Genomic DNA, 23,265 nt, shown 5'->3' on the forward strand with positions numbered 1-23,265 from the left:
ACCTTAAGTGTCGGCGCGTTAAAGCCCATAATCAATCAATTAATTAATCAATCAACCAATGAATGAATGCTGTATTGTAAAGGATAAAGTTACTTCTAACATTTCAGGGTGTTCCGTTCCCTGTCGCAGCTTTGCGTGATAAATAGATTTTGCTCCGTCTGCTTGCCGTCCAAGTGTACCCAACAATTCTAGAGTGTGTTGTTGGTACAGAGTCGTTGCGATTTATCAGCGGCGTCCACCGATATCTCAACTGGGTGTTTGTTTGGATTGATTGATTGATTGAAGACACATTTATTCCATTTTCTTGCGCTTGCGCGCTGCTATGGATAGATGGGTCGTTTGGAAGCGATGCAGCAAAAACACGTCGCAACCGCACTGCATTTTCTCCAGGCAGTGTCGTGCAGATGCGTGCTGTCGGCGACTTTTTTCGCGCTTTCTCCACCACCGCACCCACCCACCACCGCACAGTGCTGGCCAAGCGACGTTTGCACCTTGAACGGCATCGCAACATTCGCTAAAATGGTTGAAAGTTCCGCAAAAACAAAGCACACGGTGCGAAACACTCCTTAACTACGCAGCGGAGGACACCGCCCCGAGCGGTATTAACAGGCAAGCGCGCACAGGCAACGCTGGTCCGCCGGAAGCGGAAGGCGCACGGGCCCCGGAGAGAACTGGTTTGCGAGTATTTTCCTCCTTTCCCGGCTGTTTATGGAAAATGGTGTATACCACGGAGCTAAAGTGGCGCCCCCAGCGGAGTATGCAGCGGCTACCGTGGCGCCTCTAACTCTAAGCTGCTTCGCATTAGCGCGCGCGGAGCCGCAGGTGTTGCCATTCGTTGCGCAATCCCGGAGAGGAGAGGAGCTTCGGAGAGGAGAGGAGCGTCGGAGAGGAGAGGAGATGAGACAATTGATTTGATTGATTGATTGTAGGGTTTAACGCGCCGACGCAACGCAGGCGATGAGGCGCGCCGTAGTGGAGGGCTCCGGATTAATTTCGACCACCTGGGGATCTTTAACGTGCGCCGAAATCTCGTACACACGGGCGTTTTTGCTTTTCGCCTCCATCAGAAAAGCGGCCGCCGCGGCCGGGAATCGAACCCGCGACATCGTGCTCAGCAGCGCAACGCCTTAGCCACTGAGCCACCGCGGCGGGTAGGAGATGAGACAAGGAGAGTGGAGTAAGGGGAGGAGAATGGGCATGCGCAGTGGGGGTGTGGACGCCACACAACGGCGGAGGGAACAAGCGCGCCAATAAGCATCTCCGCATCTAAAATCCAATCCAATGGAGTACAGTCCAGTCCAGTCCAATCCAATCCAGTCTTATCTAGTCCGGTCCAGTCCAGTCACTGCTCCTCACGCATGCGGAGCACTGCTCTTCAGGAGCCACGCGAAACGGCTACCAAGCGGCTCCGGCGCAGCGTCAGACTTGGCTATGGTGCACGGCACACGCCGGCGCCAGTGCATCTGCCGCGGAGATAACGTCACTCCTCTGGAATGCGCAGGCCTGCGAATGTGCAGACCAAATTCTCTACACTCCCCTACTCCAATTTGATTGGATTTCCAATCCAATCCAATTCAAATCAATTCAATTAAATTCAATCTAGTCCCAATCTAATCAAATCCAATCTAGTCCAAATCCAATCCACCCACTGACTAGCGTCCAGAAACTGAAGGAATGGAGACAAGCCAAATACTGTGACAGGGCAATTTTTATTCCGCCAAACGAAAGAAAAATTGCGTGAAAATAAACGGGAACAGAAGAAAGCAGTCAGCGATATTCTTCTGTGAAAACCTAATGGCGCGAAATAAGAAGCTCTTCTGGCAAAAGAAAACTAAAGCTCTTGTAAACAATTACAATTTTGTACACGGACTCCAAGGAAGCCGTGAGAGAAAGTGGAAAAAATAACACGCGCAGTCGGACGGTCGCAAGGATTCGTGCAGTCGCAAGAGACCTTCGACAACTCGGCCGCACACTTGCAATTCGCTAGGTCCCTGGCCATAGAGGGACCGGGCAACGAGGAGGCACACAAGGCAGCACGGGAGATGCTTTCCAACTCTGATAATTGCCAGAAACTTCCGTCGCGACCGACGAACGTCTTCCCCGCTCTCCAAGCGTCGACACCTCCATCTTTGGAGCAGCTGCCCGACGAGTCGCAAGAGAAAGGGTATGACAACGAGGAAGTCTTTGCCAAAGCACGTGCTGAGCGACGTGCAGCGCTTTGACTTCATCTAGCCGAAGAGGATGACCCTATCCCATCCGGCTACAACCGGTGGAAAACGGTCACACTACGACGCATTCGGACGAACACTGCCGTAACGCCGCACATCAAGGCACGCTTTCGTCTACACCCCGGCGACGGTACCCGCAAACTCTGCGAATCACCTGACAGCCAACAAGTCGCTGACCTTGACCATCTCCTATGGAGATGCCCTGCGTTGAAGGACCAGAGAAACCGCGCACATGCGCTCATTCCTCCTCGAGTCAGGCTTCAAACGCTGCGGGAGTGGACCCATCCGGAAGGGTCTACACAACACAGGAAGATGGTCCTCGACTCTCTTCTCGTTTATGTTCGTGAAGCCGCCGTACAGGACCACATTTCGTAGGAACACTCACCGCCCCGCCCCCCCTTCCTCCAACTCCCTACCCCCATCTCCCCCTCCGGCGATGACAAAGGTCAAGGCACGGAGTGTATATAGGATTAATAAATACATATTACAACAAAAACAACAATCTTGCAAGGCAGAACAACGGCAAAGTTTTCGTGCGCCGCAGCCAGAGCGATAGGGTGATTATAATCGCAACTGCGCGAGACCTTGCAAAAATACGATGAAGTGAAAGATAGCTGACACCAATAGAAGAGCGCCTTTTCTTTGCGAACGTGACAACCACCAAAACGTGGTGTACTGATAACCGTGATACCGTAGAGTTTAAAAACTGCAGTTGTGCATCAATCTCTATGCAAAATAAAAGTCGTATATTGATTTATGTTCGTGAGAAGGTGAAATAAAATATTGCTAAAGAGTACACTGATTACAGTGTACTCTCTAACAATATTGTCGTATCGATCGATATTTAATAATATCGCAGCAGTTTGATTCTATCATGGTAAAATGTCAAAGTCTTTTAGTAGCTGCTCTATATAGGCCCCCTTTAGGAACTATGACAAATTTACTAGGTTTCATATATACAATGCTTGAGTACTGTGAGCGAAATGGCGCGCGCGTAATTATTACAGGAGATTTTAACATAGATACATGTGCTGTCTTCAAGCTGCAACAAAAAACTGTCTTGGCAGAAGGATTTCGTTACGTAAATACAATAATTTAGCTACCAGGATAACACAACTGAATGAAACTGCACTAAATGTATGCTTCGCGAATTGTAAAAAGGAGGTATGCGCAGGGGTTTTGACACCCGGAGTGGGCGATCACCTACCGATTTTTTCATTTTTTGCACAGCCAAGAAGGCAAGAAAACCATGGATTGATGCTACACTTCTAAAAAGAATGAAAGCAAGATATACGTATTCACTGAATTCATAAAATCTATACCCCTAAAGTGCTTAGTGGAGTTTAAGCAAGACAGCAGTAATTTAGAGGCTGATATTAAAAAGGCGGGAATCATCTACTACGGAAATGTTTGCAGATATACTCACTGATCAAAAATCCATCTGGAACACTGTCAACGATCTTTCGCAAAACAAGAATACGAAGGCCATTTCGAAGCTTCAAATAGGGGGCAGATCATATTCCGGTACTCAACGGGCCCAGATGTTCAATGAACATTTCTTGCGACCAGGAGCTTCCAATACATCAATTGGTTCAGTCCAATCTTATCAGTCGTATATTACGACAGGCATCCCGCAATCTATTTTCCTAACTCCCACGGACAAAAAGGAAGTAGCGTTGCTTATAAAGAATTTAAATAACAATTCTGCTGCTGGCTGGGACGGTTTAAAAGCAGTTTCAGAGAACATTAGCGCACCCTTTTCGCATATTTGCAATCTTATCTTCAACACTAGAACGTTCCCGGACAAACTAAAAGTTGCTAAAGTATCTGTTATTCAGAAAGATGGTGATAAAAATGACATTGGTGTAATGGGCCAATTCCGTTTTTTCCCATATTTTTGAGAACCATAGAACGTGTCATATATGTACGAATTGCAAATTTCTGTAGCTCCAAAATGTCATTACAGAACATCAGTATGGGTTTTAGAAGAACACGTTTACTGAACAAGCACTAATAAAGATAAGATAATCGATAATTTTGAGCTAACGCCACACAATGGGAGTATTTGTTGATTTTGAGAAAGCGTAATTCTATTAGGTATGAAAGTCTTGTACAAATGCTTAACGAATAGGGAATAAAGGGCTCGTCTCCTAATTTAATAACAAGTTATCTTACTAATTCGGTTCAATATACCGGTATGAAACAATCAAAGTCTCAAATAAGGCAAGACAAATTACGGCGTCCCCCAGGGCTCCATACTTGGGGCACTTCTGCTTATATTCTATATGAGCGATATCTAGACGTTCCTCAAAGAGCAGATATTATAATATACGCAGACGACACTAACGTATTTTTTTAGGGCCAAGATGTCTTCAGTCTAGAAAAACATGTAAACCTTTGGGTTAACCTTTGTCTCTATGGCTGAAAATAAACCAGTTAGAATTGAATATCAAGAAAGCAAAGTAGAATATTTTTCAACCTCGACATCATTCTATTCTCCCTAATACGCAGCTCACATTTAGAGGAGTTTTGATTGAGCGGGTTTAGACTCAAATGTTCCTAGGCGTCATTTTTAACAAAACGTTGAACTGGTCTAGTCACATCGATAAACTTCGTACCCAGGTATCACGTTCCTTTGGTGTAATTGGAAAAATTGGATGCTTGCTAACCTTTTGGGTGACAGCAGCTTTACTACGCTTTGGTTCACTCCCGAATACAATACTGCCGGTTAATCTGGGGCTCGACAACAAAAGCAAATACAATTGGTATTCCCAGACTGAAACAAAATGCTACGTATAATCGAAAATGTTCCGCGTCGAACGCCTTCTGCTCCACTTTTTTGCAAGCATGAAATTTTAACATCTGAAAATACCTTTTATAAAAAGCAAGCGACAGTCATCTACGGTCAAATCAAATCGAACGCATATACATTTTATGATGCTTTCTCCCGAAAACTACAAACGTATAGCTTTAGAAGAACCACCTACTACAGTGAGAGAATTCAGAACAACTACGGTAGACAAACGCTAACGCACCTTATTCCTTCGTTTTTAAATTCAAACACCATTGCCACCAGCAGAGTGAATGAAAGTAGATCATCAGCAATTTTCAGACAAATATACACGCTTATCTACTCATGCTTCACGCAGTATATTATTTTAAGATTTGTGGATCTCGTGTACCTTTGCCGGAACGAACTGTGCCTTAAATTCTTCCAAACCAGGGTAAATCCTGTTCACTTTCAAATTCAAATTTATTCAAAAAGTACAAGGTTGTATTGACATTGTGGGAATTTACAGGAGGAGTGTTCGCAAGTGTTCGCAAATTTTCACTTTCTGACTACTGTTCACAAAAATGGTCTTGTTTTTAAGGGCATTTTAAATGGCTTTCCTGTGTAAAGCGTGCATTTACAGTGTGTAATTGTTTCTCATCATTTCTTTCCTATACATCTATACTCATTGTATTTTCACTCCATTGAATGAGTGTATTTATGCTTTAGACAAACATACTGAGTGCTGTGCATTATTGTGGTCTGGGTGGGGACCGGTGCATTGTCAGGCATTAAGTTGCCTTTTCCCCACCCCTTCCATTCAACCACTGGATAAGTGATGTATGCTTGAAATGATGATGAATAAACTTCGAACTACTTCGTGCAATGAATTATGCCAAGCTGAACGTACGGGCACCTAACACACCGCTAAAGTTACCATGCCACATTTCATCAAATTCCGGGTATCTGGAAAGCCTTTCTACGACGCAAACTCCGCCACTTAGTTCTGGATGTCTTTTGTAAGACGAATTTCCGGAGTTAGATAGAGCGGCGTTATATCACAAAATCCTTGTTTGAACGGCTTTCGATAAAATATCTTGAAAACACAGTTCGTTAAACCCTCATTCGATGAAATTTCCCGAAACCAGCGTTGCATACCTATATCGCCTCGACGCTATAAAAATGAGTCACTTGATCAGCTCATTTCCGTTATTCAGGGCAGCGCATCTACGGAAAGTACTTATGTTGGAAGAAAGGAAGTGCGCGTAATAATAAAAAAAACACACACAGTGACGTAAACGATTCTGCAGCTGCAGTCAGCGTCACTGCACCGCCTTATGCGGCTTGTACCGCAAGCCGCAGCTGTTGCCAGTTTGTTGTGTTCTCGCAAGGCATCACAATCCCTTTCCATTAAACAACCTCATATGTGGCGAGATCACGGCGTGTTCGTATATCTCCGTCGCTTTCTCGAAGGTAACGCAAGCTGGGCATAGAGGATACTCTGAAGAAATAATTACCAAAAAAAAATGCGAATGGTCTACAAGTAACCTCCATGGAAGCATCGGCCAAGAAAAGGCCCAGGCTATGCACGAGGGCAGCGTAATTTTATAAGATCCCATTCTAAAAAAAAAAAAAACTTCTGCAAAGCAAACTACATCGAAACAATATACTACAACGGCCAATATACTACAAACAATATACTAGAATCAGCCTTTTAACGCTCAGGTACCATGACAATAAACAGAGAACAGTATTTGTTCATACGCAGTCTACTAGCGACCGGAGTTGCTGCTTAATCTCATTGCAGAAATAATACTACACCCGAACTCTTTTTAATTTTATTGGCAGTGAGGAGAATATAAAAAAAATCATGCATGCCAACAAACAAAACAACACTCCACAGAAAGTTTAAAGGCCAAAGCATTGCTTTGCTGGGTAGCTAGCAACTTCTTGAGTTTTGGAGTGTAGCTTTAATTATTGTATACAAAATTCCAATCAGGGGTGGTTTAACGGACCGAGACTACACTTGGGCATTGCTACGCACCCTAGTGGAGCGCTTCGGCGTAATTTTAACCACCTCGGGATCTTCAAGGTGCCCGGAAAAACTAAACACAGGAATGTTTTCGCTTTTCGACTTCATCAGGATAAAGGCCACCCCGGCCGGAAATAAAAAGCAAAATCATGTCTGCAAAAACAAACTTCCTCGTTCGTGTCAAAGAGATGATTTTCAAGGGCTGCATCCCTGAACCTCTGAATGCATGATGTTTTCGATTCAGGACCTATTGCTGAACCGTTCGAAAGGTCTCCTGGCCAAGAATCGGGCCTTTCTAACGACCTTCAGTGACACAAGTTTTTCATGGCTAGGGAAGTTCTTCGTTAAGAATAGGTAAATTTGTAAGTTAAGAATGAAGAGCTGAGTGTGGGTGCGAAGGCCAGCGACGCAATGAGCTCTTTCGCAAGGAAATTACTGAAACGTTTTTACACCATTGGTCAGAGCCGCACAATGGCACTGTACTCACTGCGGGCACACAGTCGTTGCTTAAAGGAGCCATGAAGAGAAAATACAAGTTGGGTTTATTAGAAAGACTGCTTGGTCCCGATAACAATGATACCAATATCATCGCAATCTTCGAAAAAATAACGGAGATATTAACGAAAATGTGTGAAGCCATGGCGACCCCCTAGCCAATTTCCCGCAACTTTTCTATGACGTCACGGAACCTTGTTTGTGCAATTCGCGCCCCCCTAACTGACCTGTCGCGACGACACATGACTGGACGTCTGTAATGGGGCCTCTAGTTCCATTTTACCGCATCACTTGAATGCTAACGTGCAGTTAACGGACTGAAAATTACGTTTTATTGTTGGCCCGTATGACGTCATTCTCGGTCATAACACGCCACTGTGGCGCAAAATTTGAAAGTTATTAAATACTTTCTGCTTTTTTTTCGTTAAAAAAACACCTTTTGGGGCTGCAATGGAGCTGAGTGAGATACTGTATCCTAGTTCTTTCAAATTAAACGAAGTTGTATTTTCTCTTCATGGCTCCTTTAACCTACCAAAGCAGCAGGCTAAAAAACGTTAATCGAGGCCAGTAGCAGTATTTTTGTCTTCGCACCGTTTTCGGTCACTGCCGAAATTCATGGGGTAATTTTTTTCCCGAAGGTGAGCAAAATAAACAAGCCTGAGCATTTGTTCTGTGGTGCTTTCCTGTTTGTTAAAATTACACCCTTGTCGGATTAGGAGTCATTTGGCCGAAAATTGTTTAGCGACAACACGCATCCTTAATGCCCATGTGTGTGGATGTGGGTGTGAGGTGTAAAATGGTAGAATATCCAAGAAAATTACCATCCTATGATATATTAAAATTTAGTTGAGAAGGACTTGTTAGAGGGCGATTTGGAGCATCTTTAACGTAAAGTAAAAACTGCGCAAATTTAGACGGCCACGAAAAGCAGAGAACTTAGGATAGGCGCAGTCCTGAGTACACAGTACTCCCCCTTACCCATGTACTCTTCCTTTTGTGGCCGTCTCAATCTCCGCTGTTTTTACCTTTATTACGATTCAGTAAACGGCCAGATTGAATAATCCCGGAATGGTTTGCCGAATATACTTCGAAGGTTATTTCTAGTTGCTGCTGTTTTAGTTCGAAAAACACACGTATTAACAGAACGTTTGGTTTCTATGCCGCCAGGCTCCGATAATATCTATACTTAATTACGACCCTATAATCCAGTCGCAGCGACTAGGGAATATAATATACAGCAGGGTTGTTGGGCAGATCGATGACTTCTGCAATAGCGCTGCGTGTTTTAGTATTTTTAGGGGGCTTCTTTGAGCAGTTACAATGGTATTTTTCTCACGTTATTTTACTTAAGAACGTAAATTTGTTACTATGAGCTGTTTACCCCAGTAGAAAAGACATTTCAACAGCGTTTTTCTAACTATACTTTACTTAAGCCGTTTCTAAATAAGTATGCTTTATTAGTTTTTGAACATAACTTAAAATGCTGTTACCTTACAGTAAGGCAGGGGCGCCGCACTAGGGGCTTGTTGCGGTAACATAATGAAACCGTTGCAGATGAAGTGGAGACATTGTGGACAAATAGCCCCTACCAATACCGTTTACATTCACAGTGCGTAAAGTAATTCTAGATCTAGCAGGGTAAATATTACTCCTCATATAATACATTTTCTATCACTTGGTCTGTAGGTCTGAACACATACATACCCAGATAGCCTGAACTGCCTTAGTATGCTTGACATTTCGCACCCCAAAAAAGGTTTCGTTCATTCAAAACACGTCATGTGAAGGTGCTAAAATGTAATGCCGATATAAAAACAGACGGAAAACTGGTGAGCGAGCTTATCGCCCAGCTCATTTGGTGCCACGTTTCCTCCCTACGGGTAGGTGCCGACAAATGTGGCCCCCAGCAAACACCGAGATCGTTGTGATGGCTTTCTTATTTTACCTTACCCTGCACCCTTCATTTCACCCCACCCCAAACAGGGCGCTCGTGCCCCTTCCGATAATAAAGGGATTTCGGTTACGTTTTTTGCAACACCAGTTTGACTCTACTTGGCTGACGGCACTGATTGTTTTATTGTTTGGTACCTACACAACGAAACTAATGACACCATTGCTCACTTCGTAATTTAGATGATGTGAATATATGCACCCATTTTTGAGAGTTTTTACTCCAAGAAGTATGCTTTTAAAAGCAAGAATTGAGTGGCGAGGAAAACCCGCCGTGGTGGCTCAGTGGCTAAGGCGTTGCGCTGCTGAGCACGAGGTCGCGGGTTCGATTCCCGGCCGCGGCAGCCGCTTTTCTGATGGAGGCGAAAAGCAAAAACGCCCGTGTGTACGAGATTTCGGCGCACGTTAAAGATCCCCAGGTGGTCAAAATTAATCCGGAGCCCTCCACTACGGCGCGCCTCATCGCCTGCGTTGCGTCGGCGCGTTAAACCCCTACAATCAATCAATGAGTGGCGAGGAATCAGGTTCTATGTTTTTGTTAATGAACACACTTTTCCGGTCTTCAAGGTTACAAGGAGAAAGACATGTGCCAGAACACCAAAAACCATCTGCGGACATTGATGCCGTGCTAAACCGTGTTAGATTTTCGGCGTTTTTATGACCATGACATGCTGTGCTCTAAAAGCTGAGCCACTTAAGTACCCGTGCGCAGTAAAAGGGCAAGAACTGAGCCATACCAAAACTCCTTGCTCAATTCGGGTATCTGCCTGTCCCAGACGAACCAGAAATCTAGGACCCCGTGCAGTAGTAGCAGCAAGGGCCGCCGTTTGTCTTCGCAGCCTCTCGTTACGTAATGCACTGTTATATTCTGAAAGAGAACAGGGTTACAATGAATTATTAAAACCATTTGACGCCTTAAAAAAAGCGAAACACGATTGCAGCACTCCTGTTTTGCTAAACTGCTAGTAGCGTTCGAATACTCATTCGTGTAAATTGTACGTTAAATTTTGCGCAGCCATCATAAAATTGCAAACAGTTATTGTAAAAACCAGTAAACAAACAACACAGGCTGTTCAATCGGATGTACAACTAATTAAGTTAGTTGAGCATGCTTAATTAGTATGAGGAAAAAATAATGGAAGACTTAACATGACAATGGAATACAGTAAACATTAACCATTCTTGTAGGAATATTGAGAGTTGAATAATTGATGTTATAAACTCTAGTTAGTTTTAATCATGTACTTTCGAAACGTTATTCCAACTACGTTGTAATAATCGGATGCATGCATTAGGTGAGTATACGTGGGTGCTATGGTTTTCGACGTCTCTATCTTTTATAGCAGGGAATTATACTTGCTTAATGGTCATCCACTGGTAGTTCCACTGATATATTACACGGCCGATTTATTATAGCCTACTAACCTAGTACTCAGTCGTTTATTCAGTGAAGGGCCCCTAGCAGTAGTGTTACGCGATGTGGGACGTCGGGTCCAACAGGATGCGAATAGCATACACCTAGGGGGCCTGCAACATTGTGTGTATGTGGCGATTGAACCATGGATTATTTGTTTAGGCATTTGAACATGCATGTAAATACACTGTTAGACAGGGTCATCATAATGGTATACGCATGTTATTCAACAATGAGCTCAATACGAAGCTGACGACGGCAAGCAGAAACTTGGAAATGACTACACAAGCTTGTCAGGAACCCTTTAAAAAAACCACGTAAAGATACCTATATCAGTTGTGATGTGACCAAAATATTGACAGGAAGCAGGCAGTAACTAACAGAATGAGATAACTTTTTCAAAAGTATGCGCAAGAGGGAACTGCACTTGGCCGTAAAACGCACCGAAAAGCTGAGAAGGACCGCAAACATCGACAACGAGAGGTCTGGAAGAGCGCTTTGAGAGAAAGCACAATTATGTCTCATACTATGTACAGTGCGGTCCATTGTTAAAGGGAACCACCGAGCGCGTGGCCGCTGCCCTGCGCGAAGCGTCAGGGCAGAGAAGTGGCGAGAATCGGCGACAGTCGGCCCAATGCGCACTGGCCGCACGATGCGGGAGAAGCCGCTATGTCGTCTGCTACGGTGCCCCGTCGTGCCGCTCAGCATCCTTCGAGTACAAAATTATACGGCGGAGGGCCGTAGCATACGACATTGCGGCTTCTCCCACATCGTGCGCTCACTGCGCATGGGCCGACTGTCTCCGATTCTCGCCACTTCTCGGCCCCGACGCTTCGCGCAGCGCAGCGGCCACGGGCTCGATTTTCCCCTCTAACAATGGATCGAACTGTACAGGTGCGCGAAGACGTAAAATGAGCACGGGAGCGGTGTCGGAAATGCTTTGCCGCGACGCCTAGAAACGCCGACGGGAAGCAACAAGCAGCGTTTCGGGGGTGCGTGCGCACGGCCGCCTCCGCTTTATCTGAAATCTTTAATCCGTTCCTGACACACTTTCGATAAGCCCTTTTGCTCTTTCCTTCGCGTTTGGAACCACTGCGAAAGCCATAGTTATCGCCAGCACATAGCGACACTGCCTGATTTGATCATCGCACCAGATACGGATTCCATTTCGGCTTTGTTTTTGTTGTTTTCTAGTCGCTATCGAAAAGCGTTCATTCTGAAACTGAAGAAAAACCACCAAAAAGCCGCTACATGGCCTTAGTGACGTAATTCGAGCCGTCGAAGAACGTCAAGAGCGGGAAAGAGAGAAAAATCTTTTGAGCTAGTTTGCAAGTTATCTGATGGAAATAGGACAGTACTTTTCTGCTGCGGTCTGTGCGGCCCCCGTATCTAAGCACTGGTGTGTTGGTTGTCAACGTTCTTCAAGCATTTTAGATTTCAAGAAAAAGTTGAGAAAGTGTTGCGTGATGATGGTTGCATTTTAATGGAGCAAGGCCAACTAGGGCAAAGAGTGCCAAACACCGATGTTTGGCCAGCATAGATTAAAAGTGAATAGTAAAGCTGATCAGCAACAGAGGTAAAAGCAAATAAAGACAATGTAAGTGTCTGGTGTAGAGGGCCAGGTTATGGTTATGCATGATACGATATGACATTCAGAAATTTTACTCCTGACAAATGCTTAGACACACGTTGAACAGAAAACATTGGTTCATCACTTTAGAAGTTCGGTGGGTAGAGTGGCATTTGTCGTCTGTAGATTTCTGGAAAGTGTCACGTTGTGTGGTGTGTAGTGACTTGCATGTGACTAGTATGTGAACTACCGATAGGCCCTCTTCGCACCTGCCCCACAGGTGTCTCGAAGACCCAGTGAGCAAATGTGAATGTGTTATTTAAGTGTGGCCTACCCGTAGCCTGGCTAAGGCTACTTCCGTGTGTCTGTCTTCTCTGTCTGTTATGTGCCTACCTAAGTGTGGCTTTACAGTGTGTAGCTTGTTGTCTGTGTATCCCACGCTTTCTGCCGAAATTTACCAAGAGCCCTTCGTACCAATAGTTTCAGGTCGAGGTAGGGAACATAGGGTACATCGATGGTGCTGCGGGGAGCGGCTTCAGCAGCATTCTCGTCAGCGATTTCGTTTCCCAGAATGCCGTTGTGTCCGGGGACCTGGCAAACAATTACTTTTAGTTTGGAATTATAGGCAGACATTACTGACCTAATTAGGCACTTGAGAACATAGTTTCTTGGTTCTTTGAAGGATTGTAAAGCTCTAACTACACTTAAAGAGTGTGTAAAGAATATGGAGTGTTGCGTTATGGTTTGCTTGATGTGCTGTGGTGCAATTGAAATGCCATACACTTCTGCTGTGAATATAGTACTGTTTATATTTATTGTACTTGTGCTGTAAAAGCGAGGACCATGTACAGCACATGAGACAGCAGAAGAAGACTTGGACGCATCTGTGTAATAGGCAGTGTACGGGTATTTTTCTTTCAGTTGTAAAAAAATGTTCCATTATTCTCTCTTTGGGCGCGTCTTGCTTGTGAATGGAGTTAAAGGATATGTCACAACAGATTGCTGACCTATCCCAAGGCTGGACGAAGTCGGCAATAGAGGACTTCATGCTCTCTGCAAATGAAATTCCTAGACCCTCCTTCATGGTCTCTCACTGACAAGGAGAATGGAGCAGGTTAAGACGCACGTGCTGCGTACGAATGGGCGGATGATATGTCATTAGAATAAAATTACAAGGGCGATTTTTATGGAGGTATAGCACTGATATGAAAGTCCGCTGGTCTTGCAAGGTCTCGTTAATCGCCGCTCTGCATGTCCGTCTGATTGGGTGTGACAGTTTTCTAAGTGCAGCGCTTGGCTTTACAATGGCGCTCGTTACATTGCCCTTCGCAGCGTTCAGCCGCAACCACATCCGTCGCTTTTGATTTCGAAAAAGCTGCTTCCATGAAAGCTGGCCATGTCGCAAGCCCTAAAGCGCAACAATCCATATCCTGCTCACTGGCCGCATAATATTGCCTGCCGACATGGCTGGCCATTGCCTGCGTTTGCGATATAACGCAAATAAACCGACAACAAAACGATGCTGTTGAATGTAACCAGCACATTCCGAGTGGAAATGTCTAGGAAATTTATCACTGTTCAAAAAAATCTCGGTTCAGATATTAAGGTGGTGAGTTTAAAGTGACTGTTTCCTACGTTCCACTCCGGTAGCGGTGGCCCGCTCACCGCAACCGGAGCCAATGCCGTTCGAAGTCAATCTCGCCACGCATGCGTATTGGCGCTCCCGCTTTATATTGTAGCAAAACGAAACGGTCTGCTAAAACTCACTGTTTTCTTTTCTTCGGGGTAAAATTGTTCGCGCTTAAGTAGCGGCTGCAACTAGTTAGCTCAGCGCTGTTCAGACCAAAGTTAAACACAATAGGGTTTTCGCTTCATTTTTGCGTTTTGTACCCTTTGAAATTCGCGCTCTTTGCTACTGCAGTTACCGGCGCTCTTCCGAGATGGTGCGCGGATGGTAGTACAGTGTGCGCCGCTCTCGATAGGTGGCGTACAATGCTGTGCGCACGTAAATACCATTGCGCACGGACCACGCCAGACATAGACACGGGCTAAAGGGCTTCGTCTTCAAAACGCGCGTTCTTGAGAAAATTTTGCGTGGCAGGTTGCTAATGCTATGCGGCCCTTCAGCAGAAGTACACATCGGTGGTTGCGCTTTATAGAGCCCAAGAAGGCACGTTTTCAAGCGCCGAACTTGTTCGCACTCAAAAGCGGCGGCTACAGTCGCGCTAACGGCTGCGAGCGGAAATATAATAACCGTCATTGCACAGCCAAGCGCTGCTTTCGAAAACTGCCAGGCCCAATCAGACCCGCAAGCAGATCGACAATTAAAATATCACACACTTCCACGCCGTAAACGATGCGGAGGGTGCGACTGAGCACTCCGACGCAAGTTCTGTATTGCTTGTGTGATGAGTGTCATCGTCCGTGCATGCTGATGCACTTTGAATTTTAAATGATATTGAGGTACAGTAAATGCACTGTAAATGACAAGCGCCACACGAAAGACAATTCGCGTCGCTGTACTTCGCACCCTCATCATTGTTGACGGCGCCTTTTTCCGCGAATTCTCGTTAGATTGTTTAGGGTTTTTGCTTTATTTTTGCGTTTTCTACCCTTTGAAATTCGTGATCTTTGCTACTGCAGTTACCGGCGCTCTCCCCAGATTGCGCGCGAATAGTACTACAGTGTGCGCCGCTCTCGTTACATGACGTACAATGCTGTGTACACGTAAAGCCCCTTGCGTACGCACATCGCCAGACATCGGCACGGACATTGCGAGGTCAGATATGGCGGCGGGGGCGGTGCGCAGGTTTCACAGAATGCCACTAGGTCTTGTGTTGCCTCCCGCCGGCATTTTTAGGCGGAGCCACGATGCATTTCCGCCACCTCTTTCGGGCTGCGTTTGGTTGTCCGCGGACCTGTACATCAATGCTTCGATCGCGATTCGTCCTAGTCTCACAAGTGCATTGGCGCACCAGACCACTGCTAATTTTGCGATTAGCAAGTAACGTAGAAGGGCGAAAACATTTGGGAAGCACGTAGGCTTGCTTGAGTTATCACGGATGTAATAAAATCTTCTGATGAGCTTCTGTCGTTGGCAAACAATATTTTATTTGTCACTAGCAGTTCCTTTATTCATAATTTGGTGATCAATCAAGGGAGCGGCCGCGCCGACGATTTCTCAAGGATTGGTAAAATAGCTGAATGTCTATAATCGGTAGCGCTTGCGTGGCGCGTGGCGGACTATAGATCTACAAAGAAGATATCAAGTAGTCAGAGGCGGAAGCATATACCAGCTCATTGCACTTTTACGATGAGCGATGCAAAAGCACAGGCCATCTTTTAGTTTCTTGTGAGGCTGCCTCTCGCCCTCATTAGAGTTGTATTGTGCGTACTATTTCATTCGTGGTAGCATCCCCAAAGAAGCTAGAAATCCTGTCTTAGATACAAGTACTGGCATGGATATTCCACATCGTAAACAGCGGAGCAGTAATAGGGGAGGTCCCGGAAGAACTGCCTTCGTCGAAATGTGAAAATATAGGGACTTTTTCCGCAAAGTCGAAGATAGTTAGTGCTCTGTAGCTTGGAAAACACACGTGCGTCTTAAAAAAACACAGACATTTGCCGCTGGGAAGCTTCTAGCATAACGCCGAGTTTCATTTGTTTTGTAATAAATTGTTCACAGTCAAGCGGTAAACATTACAGAATGGCCGGCTGGTGTAACTACAGGGCCGTGAACACAGGAAGTACGTTTCCCGGTACCGGGCGCCGAAACCGCTCGAACTATACTCCAAGTCTCATATACTTTTAGGAATCACGAAGTTCACCGTGAATTTATAAACGTTGTGGAATCCGACATTTTCATTGAGCTGCGGCGGCCTCTGGTGGTCCCACCGTACTAGCCAGAAGCGATAATTCAGGGCTGCAACTGGGCCGGCACTGCAGACGAAGGGGAATCAGTTCTTGGTTGCTAGGGTTTTTTATGTGAACTGTACAGCCTACAGCTGCAGAAGGAATTACTATGCCGGAAGACGTTCGTTTTCAACGTGGAAAACATCTAAACATGCGTGAAAAATTGGTTTGTGGCTATCGGAGGTTGTGGGAGCGAAGTTCCTACACACACGGTTTTTTTTACTGCGTAGCATTCTGTGCCGTGTACGCTCACAACCGGGACGGGGTAACGCCCTGCATTCCACAAAAACGCAGAGTTGGCGGAAGTCATAATACCGTAAATGGAGAGGATGGGTAGGACTGACTTTTGGAAAACAAAAAGTAAGAAAAATAGAAAAAATTTTTTTAAACCAGAGTGATTTGACAAAATCAAAAGTTCTTCATCGGTGCTGGTTTTAATTATTGTAATGCGCTTTTCCTTCCAGACCGGCTTGTGTCAACCTTTGATTTCATCTTATACATCACCCCACAATATGAAGAATTATCGGGAAATATCTGCAAAAAATGCTAAAATGAAATAAAACGCCAAAAGGGCAAGAAACGTTGTAACACCCTGCATTTTAACAAAAGTGGAGGTTTGGCAGAAGTCGCACATCTAAAATTTTACAAAAGCAATCTGCCCTGCATTTTAACAAAAATGGAGGTTTGGCAGAAGTTGCACTTCTAAAATCTTACAAAAGTAATTGACCTAAGCAAGAACGTGCATCTTACACATGTCCCCCAAAGCTGAAGAATAAACAGAAAAAGTCTTCAAAATGCTGATCAGAACACTTTAAAGAACTACCGAAAAAGGCGAAAAACCATGTAATGCCCACAATCTCCAGGAAGATGCGTTTTTGGCAGAAGACCAACCATTGATCATTATAATCGCATAAACAGAGATACGATCGGAATTTCAAAATACCAAAAAAACTATCAAAATAGAACAAACAAAACATAAACTAACTAGAAAACACAACAAACAATAAAACAAATAGCCCCCAACAGTACGTTTGAAATACGAAATAAACTGCAGCGAATAAGACGAAATACTGTAGCGAAAAGACGAAAAAAATATCCACAAAACTGCAGATTTGGCGGAAGTTCTACCTTTGTTCGTTATAATAGCCTAAATGGAGGTTATTGCCCCTAGAGACTCACGAGAAAAATCTGAAAAATAGAAAACAATTCGCAAGAAAAGTTATCTGAGAAAAACAAATATATGTATCTGATGATAATGATGATGATTTTGATGGTTTAATTTTTTTGGCGCTACGCCAGCTGGGGCAAAGAGTGCCAAACAATAGTAGATACCAAGAAAATACTAAACCAGTGGGCCAGAATGACCGTAAAATAAATTAAAGGAAGAGGTGATGACGGGTGTATAGGGTCAGTTTTGGTTATGCATGATAGGAAATGAGGTATTAAAAAATGGCTCCAATCCAGGTTGTGAAGGTGGTTGGAAATCAAAGCTTTAAACGACACCCACAACAACTGCCAATGCGACGTCTCTTGAATTCAGACACGCGGCTCTACAAAGAGGGAAACCAGAGCTTCTGCCAGCCGTTACCTAGAATTCGCGGGGGCGGGGTCCCGAACGCAGCAGCAGCGACGGCCACTGCCGGGCTACTGCGGTGGACGCCGCCGATGTAGGCCGGCCGTGAGTCAGCGGAAGAAAACGGAAAGGAGCGTCTTTCGAAGGGTGAGACAGCGGAACCAAGCTGATGTGCCAGCTTGGATCTACACCACCGCGCGACACAAGCGCAGACACCGAAACAATTCGGCATGTGAGCTTAGTGATTGCCATTTATACCGAAATAAACTACAGGTTTTCCCGCTGAATTTAATCTAATCGCCGTACAATTTAATCCAAGCGCCAGCCAATTTAATCCAAGTGTCATCTAATTTAATCTAAACGCCATCGAATTTAATCCAGGTGCCAGCGAATTTAACCCAAGTTCCAACTAATTTGTTCCAGCTGTAGAAGGGTTGTTCAGGGGTGTTTTGTGCGGAATTAGGCGAGCTTTGCGGGCTTTCATGCGCGTGGTGGGATGAAAACGTGGTGTCCTTGATATCTTACGTGCAAAATATCATATGTGCGTAGCTTAATGGACATTTACTAACATCCGCAGACCAGGAGAGCGGTCTCGTTTGATCCGTAGGTGGCGTGTTGTGATCGTCTGAGAGATCGTCAGAAGTGTCGTCTGCTGGAGTATTGTTGCCCCAGAAGATTTGCCAGCGTATTTTTACACGAGCAGACAACACTTCTGTCGTCAGCACGTGATATTTCTGACGATCTCGCAGACGATATTATGATTCGTAAATATTGCTTAACACTGCAGAAAAGAATTAATGAGTTTTTACCCACGAAATGTCTTAAGGCATTGTTACGCTCGGAGCAGACGATAATTCTGATGCTAGTTACACAAAGCTGGCAGGTCTGGTGGCGTAATAATGCTGGAATAGACGATACTTATAACACACTTGCAGACGATTATCACACGGCCCCGACGGAGTAAAAAGACCGCTCTCCTAACATGCGGGTGTTAGAAAATATCCCGTGGAGCACCGAAGAAAGCGCCTTTTCAAGGCAAGAAGGCGTACAACTCCGTTTCAAATGTCGACAGAGCCGGAAAGTTGAGGTTTATCGGCGCGGTGGCGACATAGAAATCCTCGCTGAGACGCTTGGCATAAACGTCAAGACGGCTAGATCCCTTGAAGCAATGGAGTGCAGCAACGCACAAAAGCGTGGCGGTTCGTCAAAGAAGTTCGACTTGACCGTCGTACATGCGCTGACCAAGATTGTTGACAATAACCCATCTTTCACGCTTTCTCAGATTCGGTCTGCCCTCACCGAAACCATGCCACAGCTTGATAATAGTTTCCCCAGCACGGACCAATTGTTAGATGGCCACGGCTACTCCCCAAAGTTGGCCACGCACATACCGGTAGAGAGAAACAGCCCGGAAGTCGAGGCCAAGCCCCAGGAGTACGCAGAATGGCTGTAAAACGATGGCACGACGGTGTGACGCTACTACATTGATGAGACCAATTTTAATGTGAGGTGTGCGCGGAGTTTTGCCAGAGTGAAGAGAGGTGCTCAAGCAATATGTACAAGCAAACACTGTACAATATGTTAGGTGCAAACAATGTGCGCATTTGTGGTGCCTTTGTGGGGATGAATTCGAGGCTGTGTTCTTTTGTTGTTTTGTTTCGTAGCATGGTCAAATAGTGACTAAGCTGTGTGAAGGCCAAACGTGTCATGTGTTTTACTTTCCTGTGGTTTTTGTTTTCGTCTATTTTGTTTTAAATATGGCATGAAGTAGCGTTCGCAGGTTGGAATCACTGTACATATCACCCAGCAATCACGTTGCTTCGTCGCAAGCCTGAACGGGCCTCTACAGTGCGGAAAGGAGTACAGTGATACTGCAGCTGATACAAAGGAAAGGGTCGGTGAAATTTTTAAGCGCCCCACCTGCGCACTGAAGGTCGTTCTCTCCCACACCCCCGTCGCTGCTCGGAGACTGCTCTGCAGACACGTTTACCAGCCGCGCCCGCAACAGACGTCATAACAATAACTCCCTTCTTCCGCGGGAATATTGCCGGCATTCACATTGCATCACATTGCAAAAAAAGTGGCCAAAACGAATGCTAGGCTCTTAAAAAGCACGAGGAGACATAGATTATGCCGGAACAGATCAAAACAGTGCCCAAATAGCAATCTGGCCATGTAAACAACTGCTAAAAACAACTGGCTTCATAAACTGTTCGAATGTATCCCAGCTCAGTCATGGCGTCAAGAACTTTCTGTAAACAATTGTTGACATCTGGCGCCAAGCGTCAGCAATATACCAAAATATTTGGTCCTTTTATTAGCCGCCTCAAAGCAGCTGTTAGCAGTTCTAAGCAGTGTAAAGCTAGTCCCTCCATACACGTTTTATTGGCAAATAAAATACGAAGCTGCTTGTAGCTGCTCGGAACTGCTTTTAGCAGACAAATAAAAGAGAACGAATAGGATTTATTATGGCGCAACAAAATGAACAACGAAGCATTCACACTTCCGCCTTCTCATTGTATTTGACAAACACACCGATGCCCCAACTTCCCTTACCCGTATTTAAAGCCCGAAAAGCGTAGGTAGGAACTGTCTTACAGCGAAGTAGTATATTACAGCGAAACAGTAAATACCCCAGTTTTTCGTTCCGGTGCAGCCTCTTTACTGTGCAACGCTTCTATTCTCCTCCTCGCCACCGCCCATTTCCCCTACACCTCCGACGCGTCTTCACAAGTTGCGTCATCGGACAGTAACGAAGCCAGCACCATCGCCAGCAGTCGCACTGTTAACTAGTTCTGGGACGGACGGGTGTCTTGCGCTCGCAGGAAGGAAAGCGGGAATTGAAATTCCGCTTAGCTGGGTTTAACGCGGGTTTAGCGCGCCGAAGTCAGTACCAGGGTATGAGGAATGCCGTAGTGGAAATGCTCCTTATTAACTTTGACCACCTGAGGATGTTCAACGTGCACCTAAATGTCGCCACACGGGCATTTTGGTATTTCTCCTCCATCTTACTTCGACTCAGCAGCACGAAGCCTTAGCCACTGAGCCACCATGGGGGGTCACAGCGGGAACTGCAGTAGCATGGGCGCGGACAGAAGCGTGATGGGCGCGAAAAAAACATCCCAAAACCGCTGCTGTGGAGCGGGCAACCGCCGCCATTGGCGCCTTAAATTCCACGTCCTGAAGTAGCTGCGAATCATTCCCGGATGAAGAGAAACTTGCCGGCCTGGAACGCCGGGGTGAGCGAATATTCCTCGTTCAGCTTCAAGGACTTCCAGATGGTTATTTTGGCTGAACGTCTCTTCCATGTATAAGTACGTGCAGCACATGAGGGGTTGCTGGTTAAGCGTGTGTGGTCGGGTGGCTTGCACGCGCCGCCAGGCTTCATGCGCTCACTGACGACAGGCCCGTTGGGCTGGTGGGGGATCGCAACGTGGTCATCTCACGGCCCGATACGACATCGCTGTGGTCCTGCGTGGTCGAGTGCTTCGGGTTTGGGAATTACATAGAAAGTAAGATGCCTACGACGCGGAACTGAGACGGACCGCCCTATGTTTCTCTGCTAGAAAAAATCTCGAGTGCTTCCTAGTTTTATTCGGAGAATTGGCTAGGGACAACGCTCTATCCCAAATTGGAAACGAACTTTTCTTGCGTGCACTACTTGGACTGAGCCCAGCTTCGCTGGTCATCCTTCTTCACGTAGCGGAAAAGCACTAAGCATTCTCGTGAGCCCCCATTTGTAAAAACACTTGCGACGAGCCTGGCTCTTTCACTGGAGGTTGAGTGCAGTGAGAGTATAAATTGTGAATGCAACAGTTCGGTTCCAAAGCGCTCCCTCTACGACAAAGTAAAGCTATTCCATTGTTGCTGTTAAAGGCTGAATGCAAAGTAATCTGCAACGTTATTCTGCAGTTTTTCTTGTCGTTTTTGTTTTATTTAGGTTTAACGTGGTGCAAACCCCTTAATAATTCGATTCCACTTTTTTTGTGTTAACATTGAAGTTTTCGTAACCTTGTCCAGGAACGCAGTAACAGAACCGTGGCAACTTCAGGAAATATTATTTGCTTGGCTAAGTCGTGGGTTAGGTCATTGGTTAAGCCATTGACTTTCCCTTAGCATAAATGGTTCGGCTTAGGGATCACTTAGGACGTTTGGGACATCAAATTGCGATCACAATAAGCTCATTATTTTTGACCTCAATACTCCCAGCCGTTCATAAACATATGAAAGATAAATCGGCAAACATGTTACACCATATACGCGTGAAGCTTTAGTAAGCTTCCGTGTAATCAATTTATTTTATTTAGTGCATATTTCTCAGAAATAACATGCGTGTTCTAAACCCCTGTTTATTCTTTACAGTCAGGGAAAGTTTCCTGCAGAGAACTAACGATGTACTCATGACATACTCTGGTCCCTCGATCCCCCTTTTAGCCGAAGGTTATCTTTGCGTGCGCCCAATCGTTGGCTGACATTGCTTTATCTGCGTCTCTTATGTGAAGCCCTTTTTAACTGCCGAGAAACCGTACACTGTTGCGAAAAACATTTATGCGTCAACACGGATCTTGAACCCGAAACGTATCTGTCAATACGTTTAAACGTGGTCAATGCAGGAGGCATGACTTATTCAGGGCATTACTCATCGCAATGCACAGTTCTGGTATTATCTGACGCGCAAGACAAGTGCACAAAGGAAGTTATTGTACATCCTGGTTCTTTTGTCAGGAAATTCATCACAGCGATCATCACCTAAAATGTTTGAAGGCAAAGTGGAGATTCTTTAAAAAGAGCGTGAGCGTCTCCCGTCTTCCTTCTCAAACCTAAGACTCGACCTGTAGTCATGCCTCGGTGCAGCTTTATATGTCCGCAATCAGGCGTTTGTCGCTCGTCTTTTGTACAACTGCTTAAAAGCAGACCATACAAGCACACCGGTAATCTTCCATCTGTCATGGCCCAGCTGTGGTATTTTTAATTATCCTTCCCACAGCACGTCCACATAGCATATAGATAAATATTTTTTTCAAATCTTATCAGGACTGTTTCTCGGTCAATATTAACAAAATATTTGTACAATTTCGGAACCATGGTGAAGGCTTCGCATCTCAGACTGATCCATCTGCGGGTTCGGCGCAGTCTTATGTGAATATTTACAGTGAAAACTAGCAACCAATTAGGCGGCGACTCAATTTTTTAGTAACACTAAAGCGTGTGCGTGAGCCCCAACATTCAAAGTACTTCATTTTTTTAAGTACTAGCACATCAAAGTACTATATTTAGAGTACCAGTACTTCACGTGGTGCGATATTCTGCGATAAACGTGA

General features: G+C 45.2%; 1 protein-coding gene across 1 annotated transcript in view; it reads right to left on the reverse strand.

Moving 5' to 3' along the window:
• Positions 1-23,265, reverse strand: part of LOC144164323 (AB hydrolase superfamily protein YfhM-like) — an 85,237-nt gene that overhangs the window by 29,853 nt on the left and 32,119 nt on the right. The window contains exon 4 of the mRNA XM_077694818.1: positions 10,213-10,343. Coding sequence (XP_077550944.1) covers positions 10,213-10,343 — 131 coding nt within the window. The remainder of the gene's footprint in view (positions 1-10,212; positions 10,344-23,265) is intronic.

The sequence above is a fragment of the Haemaphysalis longicornis genome, unplaced genomic scaffold (assembly GCF_048455015.1).
Source record: "Haemaphysalis longicornis isolate Haplotype H1 unplaced genomic scaffold, Haemaphysalis longicornis Haplotype H1 scaffold_13, whole genome shotgun sequence".
NCBI classification, from domain to species: domain Eukaryota; kingdom Metazoa; phylum Arthropoda; class Arachnida; order Ixodida; family Ixodidae; genus Haemaphysalis; species Haemaphysalis longicornis.